Source organism: Rattus rattus, chromosome 6 (genome assembly GCF_011064425.1).
Source record: "Rattus rattus isolate New Zealand chromosome 6, Rrattus_CSIRO_v1, whole genome shotgun sequence".
Taxonomy (NCBI): domain Eukaryota; kingdom Metazoa; phylum Chordata; class Mammalia; order Rodentia; family Muridae; genus Rattus; species Rattus rattus.
In genome coordinates, this window is record NC_046159.1 from 123,737,341 (window position 1) to 123,744,840 (window position 7,500).

Genomic DNA, 7,500 nt, shown 5'->3' on the forward strand with positions numbered 1-7,500 from the left:
TAGAAATTCTCAAAACCATTCTTATCCTGCCAACCCTGGGCAAGCATTATTTTACAATGTCACACCACCAACCTCCTCTCAGATGTCATATCTATATAAGATATGTTTGAGCAAAGTGTGAGACCGTCCAGACTTAGAATAAGTGAATTTAGACTTTGTGTACAATTTTACATTTCGATAACAACAGGCATTGGCAGCTTTATAAAAATAATTTTACATGTGAATTTTTTTAAAAAAATTGTCAGGATACTGTGTTTTCATATTTTCTATATTATCTTCCAAAATTTGATTGATGTGTTATAATTTAAAGCATTAACTGCATTAATTGTTGTACAAAAGACAGAACAAAGTTTTAATTACTTTTAAGGCCTATTCTAAACAGCATATCCAGCAAAGGAAAGAATAATTTAAATAACTGTAAGAAGCTCACTCTTTTATAAAGGGATTTGCAACGAACCCCCAAAGTGACTGTTTGAAAGGGTTTTTGCATATTTACATTTGGAAACATTATTTTCCTGTAGACACCCCTACAGTGTCTGTGTAAGCACCCATCACACCCGGTGTGCTAAATCCCACTTGAGGCTTACTCTGTGCCCATGGAACATGACTGTGGTTTCGATGTCTTAAAGGTAAAACTTTAATATTGACTGCTGCTGATACTTTACACAAATGAAATGTGCAGAGCAGAGTAACTCCCAAGCGCAGGCTGCTAACACACCTTACAGACTGAAATCAGAGCGCTTCCAGAGGGCTGTAGACCACAACCACTATTTACTTCAATGAATTTCTATTCATTTAAGATCTAACCAGGGCTCAGAAGGAGCCAGTTCTTAGTAACTTCCTCTAAGGCTGTCCTCTGCTAAGATTTCAACTGTGATGTCCATTTCTCTTGTCTTTTTCACTTATTTCAGAAGTGTGGTCTCTTGAAAACTCCGAATGCAACAGAATCTGACTGAAAATACTGAGGCGCTTATTAATGGGAAGGAATGGAAATATTAAGGCACCTCACTGACATGGTATTTGCTGTAGAAACATTAAAGATAGGGATGTTTTGAAAATGCATTATAATTCTGTAAAGTAGGCTAATTTGGGGCCTTTGGTTCACATGTAATTCCCATGACATTTGCAGCTAAATACTTCCAAGCAAAATAAAACCTGTCTTTTAATTAATGTACATGAAAATTACATAATTCTAAAGAAATATGCACCCTATTCACATGGTTATATCTAGTTCTTTGAGAAGATTATTTTTAAATATGCCTAAAGTTTAAGACGTTATACAATCCATAGAACTTGTGCAATACTTTTATGATCAAAAATAATGTTTTTTTTTAATTTTACTTTAGTGAGGGCATTTACTTCACCTTCTGAAATGCGTTTATCGCATTATATGTAACTTCTTAAAATCTGAATGATACTGTATTGAATTTGAGACACATTATTATTAATTCACTATTTTGATGACTTAATTTCAATTACTTCCCTGCTGCATTTAGTCTGAGTGCAATTCAGAAGCTTAAAATAATCACCTTTATTTTTAAAACAATCCAAATCCCTCAGATAGTCCTTGGCATTCATGCCTAATCTAGGTGTATGCTTTGAAAGCTTCCTATTCTGTCAGTGTTTGTCTGGTTTTGCGTCAGAGAAGAATGGACTGACTATATTTTTGGTTGAAAATTTTTTTTCTTTAATAAGACTACTAAGAAAAAGAAAAGCCTGCACCTCTCACTCACACAGAGGAAATAAATTACTTAAAAGTATATGTTAAATTTACAGTTATTTATTTTTCCTAATTTGGAGAGTATAATAGCATTTTATGAGATGGTAGAAAACACAAAAAATACTTAAAATTTAAAACGCACATATATGTGCACATAGATGTATACACGTATACATGCATATTCAAAACGCAGTGGAACGAGTCACTCAGAAAAGCAGAACAGGTGAGTGACTGAACTTTGTACAGGTTGCATAATCTATCACAGATTAATTAATTAATACTTAATATCTGCAAGTAGCAGTAGCCAGCATCTACGCTCTGCAAAGTCCTTATGGTCCTTTTCACCTTAGCTGAGACTTGGAAGAAATTCATTGTATAAGCAAGTATCAAGTAATGTGGCCCTCTGGTGGAAAACCAAGTACCACATTCCGCAGCACAATGCCAGCCAGTAAACCAGAGGCTGGAAAATATTTGTTACAAAGATTTACAGAACCACACTTAAAAAAAAAAATCACCCTGCGAACACAATTAACATCCTGACACCTGAAGGGCACTCTGGTACTTCTGTGACGTAACTAACGCAAACCCTCTCTCCCCTCACACCCTTCAATCATGCTCCAAATAACAATAAATTCCCAGCATCTGTTAGCCTAAAACAACATGCTCAATTTCCTATGAATACACTGTCCAGGTTCAAGCAAGCAGGCGGATTTGTTTTAAGGAAGCTCTGAGGAAAACAAAACTTACCTGCTGTTGTTGCAGATGCAGCAGCTCCACTGTGCTTACTTCTGAGCTGGTGTCACCACTTGATCTCCCATCCCTGCTGCCAGCATCTAATTGGCTGCTTAGAGTGCTCATTCCATTTTGATTCATTGAACTGTTGCTTATTGTCTCTGTCGCAGATTCCTGCATCATGACTTAATACCTAAGAGTGATTAAGAAGTATCAATTAACACACGTTACACCTTCACACTTCCATTATCAGGATGTCCCTCTCTGCCAATTACACAGGCAGCATCATTGTGGGGGAGAGGGGGGCTTGAAGAGTCATTTACTCAGAAAAGCAATGCAAAGAGTAAAAAAAAAAAAAAACCAGCCTTCGTTGAGACACTAATCACCGCAATGATGGTTTCTATAAGTTAATTTTGTGTGGTTACCTTTAACAGGCAGAGGAGCATACCATGCATGTACCATGGTCAATAGCATTTATGAACGGCCACATTTTAAAGTCTACCTATAAAACCAGTTTAAATGGAGGCGCGGATGCACACTCTGTTCTGTTTCTTATTATCTACCTTTGACAACCATGGATGACTATACAGCCTTATTTTAAATATTCGCTATCTTGATTCTGTCAGAATTTTACAGCACGTCTTGTGCAAGGCTGTTGTTTAATGATGCACAGCTAATCATACAAAATTAAAATTTTGTAAGGGTGTTACAAATCATATGGTATCATCCAATGATAAATAGTATAATGGGCTTTTCTCTTTTTTTTTTTGGTGACTAAATAAAATTTTGCCTTGGAGGCATTTTAAGAAAGAGCTCCTGCTGCAAACACGTCAGATATTGCCTATTTTTTTAATCAAACAGCTCATATTCATTTATTTTTCTGACATTTAAAACATTTAATACTGTCCTTCCTGGGAAGTAATTAAGCTTATGCATGAGCAGCAATCAAACTGTTCACTTGAAGATGACTTAAAACTCAATTTTAACATAGGCAAATAAATGAAAGATATAAAATTAATTTTCCAGGCATGTATTAGATATGAAAGCTGGAAATAAAATCTATCAAGAATATCACTAATGATTGTGCTAAAAACAGCATAAATTATGCATATTACCTTCTCTACAGTAATAAATGTTTTATCATTTTCACTGCATAAATATACTGTACTTCCAGGATGGCAATGAGGTGTCCTGCCAAGATCAGTGGAAATCTGTGCAGTAAATAAAGAGCCAATGTACATCCAGAATTTCGCAGTACCTCTCCAGCGTGTGCTTTCGAGAGATCAGTTTTGGCTCTCAGCAATGTGAGTCCCCTGCAATATTCTAACAGAGACACTTTTCTCATCTATGCCTATGGACAGAATTTCAGGAAACAACCTGACTGTGCTGTGACCTCAACTGGAGTGCTGGCCAGGCAGTGGCCTTAGTCCAAACTAACGAAAGCATCAATCTTACTGATCAGTTTTCTCTCTCAAATGGAAGTTTACTCTTTCTATTTGATCTTGCTTTATTTAAGACTTATGTCCATTTAAAATTCCTGCGATGCATTTATTACACTGTAAATAAAAGCTTAATGTTTCTTCTTGCTAGGGAAAAAGCAAAATCTTTTCCTCAAATACCTTGCAAAATGTAACCCAGAACCACATATACACATTAGTCTCACACAGAAGCTCAAAGACACAACAATAGATAAGATAGAATGCTAGTATAATTATAAAAATCAATGGTTGTGATAATTTTAACAGCTATTTTCATCAACAGCAAAATGATTTGATCATCTCCATAATTCTGTAAAGTCAGTGAAGACATGTACGAGCTTAAGAGAGCCCAACAGGAAACAGTCTGGGGTCAGTAAATCGAGTTAGTATTTCAGAAGCCACACATACATCTCAGGACTGCTCTGATCAAAGGATAAATGCAACACCACAGAAATATGACCTTAAACGATGCTTGTCATAACTACACAGCAAACAACTTTTGAACCAAATGAGCTTTGTGAATAAACTGATTCTGTTAAACATCTTATTTAACATTAACAGAGAAAGAAACCATACCCATGAAAACTGATACACACTGATGGCATTTTAAGAGAAAAAAAAAAAACAAAGCTAATACTCTTTTCTGAGATTAGGCGGCTAATAAGTATTCAAATTAGGCATAAATTTTACATGCACAATGTTTAAAATATTCAGAGAAAGGGTCTGATTGCCTTTACTAGTGAGATGAAAATTATAATTTCAGTCTTCTTCAACTACAGAAGCAGATAACTTTTACATATTGCATTTAAATTTTACTATGAACGGTAAACCTGGAATACCATGTTTGTAAATATGTGTTTTCTTCCCCCATTCAAATTTATTTGAAATATTTATTATCTCTGTCTGGAATTCTCTTCACAAAGAATAAAAATGGATAACTGTTTCCTCAGATGCAGCAGGCAGGTGCAGCGTTTGATACTAACCTTTTGTGTTTTTGTGTCAGGATCAATTGGATGAATTAAAGAATTCTGCACATATTACTGTTATAATCAAGGTCATCAAATAATTAATAATAATCCACAAGCAGAGAGTCATGTGCCTAAATCTTTATTACAATAATGAGGAGAGACCTATATAACTTCCAATTCCTATTAACTAAAGGATTTTAATATCCCTTGTGGATTTTTTGATTTTATGAAGCCCTTGAGTATAAATTATGATTTACATTTTAAGTTCAGCCACCTAAGACTTAGTAAAATCGTGTTGAAGAAAACTGTAACAGTAATAGTAGTTTTGCTCTACAAAACAGGGAGTCTGACCCAGTGTCAATATTGAAAAAGTGGGGAAGCTACACAAGGAGATATCTACATTATTCTTTGCACATGAAGAAGAGAAACTATTGTGCCCACTCTGAAGGAGACATTTTTTTCAAGGGTGATAGAAATTATTTCTTGTAGTTACTAAGGGTGTTCTAGTAACCCCTGTGCACTTACATCCCGCTTGGGGAAATTCGTCTGCCACAGTGTGAAGTGCTGTTTACCTTTAAAGTATATTTTAAATAATTATAAATTCTCCATCTTCTTTCAGAGTGGATGTGCTTGTGATCCCAAACATATCAAACTAAATTATTCATCTTTTTCAATCCTACCACAAACACTGTATAAAAATCAGTGAACATAAATTCCAGGTCATTAAAGGGGAAGTTTGGTTTGGGAGTGACTCTCAGTGTTTGTCTGAAGTATACATTAAACCCTGACATCTTTCATCAGACACAGCTTAGCAGCCCCATCAGAAAGGAACTCTTCAGATCTTACGTTGAATGCTATAGTTTTACTTTTCTCTCCTGCCTTAAGTTTTCCTTGCTTCCTTTTTTCTTGTTCCTTTTTTTTCCTTAGCAAGCCACTATACAGATACTTTTTCTCTACCCCACTTCCCTTTTGAAACATTAAACTGACACTGAAACTGACTGCACGAGATTGCATTTTCTCTTCCTAAACAAGTGGAATTGAAAGGTTACTTAGTGTAACAATATTTACTTGCAGAATTGTGTTGTTACCAAGGGTATAATGGATGGTGGCTATGCAGGTTTACGCAAGAATGAGTGAAGCATGAGGCATTAGCCATGTGTTTGACATGTTTCAAATTGCTATAATCCAGCATTAAACACACCCAGCAATTCATGCCATTTCTTGCAGCCATAATCTTGAATAAAGCGTGCACAACCACTTATTATATAAATTAGTATATGACTCCCTGTTATAGTCACAACAGTGCTTTTGTGTTTATTTTGCATCAAGATGTAGTCTTTTATTTGTACAAATAGCAGGATATAAAGACATAGCTCAATTAGACCTCCTTACTTTATGATAGGGTAGCACTGAATGCTAGACTTGTTGGTTTGATTTTTTCTCTTGAAGTTATAGGTGACTTTGGTAGGAAACTGTACTATGTGAGATAGTTTTGTGCCAGAGTGATGACAGAAACCTGCATGCGTCTGATTCCACATTCGCTGCACTGCTCCAAAGTGTGAAACTTGACCTGGGTGAGCAGAGTTAATTGTGTTATCCCTACCACCACCAGGGACACTATTGGTCCTTGTTACTTACTCAACTCCTTTTCTCTCAGGTCCTCCATCTCATAATTTTGATCTGTCTCTCACCTTCCTTACACATCTAGCTACTTTCCACCTTCCACTATGCAGACCACTGATCTGTTAATGTTTGGGTGAACATATGTATTTACTATGGTCAGAGCAGTTGGTTAGTCAATCTAGCAAACATCACCAAGAGAGTAAGAAGGAAAAGGAGCCTCCATGTCCTTCAACACAATCCTGTCTACGTATACAGACACTCTGTCTCATGATTGGTTCACTTTAACAGTAAATGTCTGTTTTCTTTGGCATCTTAATGCTTAATAAAGTCAAGTGAGTGAAAAAATCAATAACTTCCCGAAAAAGTAATTATAAGACTATCATACAGAGCATATAGAATTTTCTACTTTTCTTAAAATTACTCATAGTGATAGTAAGAGAACTACATATTCAGTCTCTGATTTATTCCAGTATCTAATTTATTTACCAAAACCCTCACTCTAAACCAAAAGAATTTTGATTCTGTCATATACAATGAAAACAACTATATTAAATCCTTGTCTCCTATTCTTAAACGGGCTGTTTTAATCATTTCGCAATTCTTCATATTAAAGTCATTAAATATTTTTATGTAGTTGCAGAAGAGAATAGGCCAGAAGAACGTACACACGCAATGAGAGACAAGGCTCATTTACTTTCAAACTCAGCTGAGCTCACCTCTGCAAACTTGACTGTGATGTGAAACTTATGAAAGAAACTAGCATTTAAATAACGATAACTTTTGTGCTCTAGTGGAATTAATTCATTGTGGACTCTGTGCACAGTGCATCTGAAGCCCTGCACTGCTTTGCTTAAAGTCTTTAATTCTATGATTGCCTAATAAATCAAAATGCCAAATATGAAGGACATACTTGAATGTATAAGGATAAAAATTGAAAACGTATATGTCTGTTTCTCATTTTTAAGGCTGGAACAGGGGT

General features: G+C 35.5%; 1 protein-coding gene across 3 annotated transcripts in view; it reads right to left on the minus strand.

Annotated features, from left to right (window-relative positions):
* Positions 1-7,500, minus strand: part of Foxp2 (forkhead box P2) — a 465,778-nt gene that overhangs the window by 247,703 nt on the left and 210,575 nt on the right. For all 3 annotated transcript variants that reach the window (XM_032906930.1, XM_032906928.1, XM_032906929.1), the window contains one exon: positions 2,468-2,645. In XM_032906930.1, coding sequence (XP_032762821.1) covers positions 2,468-2,635 — 168 coding nt within the window. In that variant the 5' untranslated portion in view covers positions 2,636-2,645. The remainder of the gene's footprint in view (positions 1-2,467; positions 2,646-7,500) is intronic.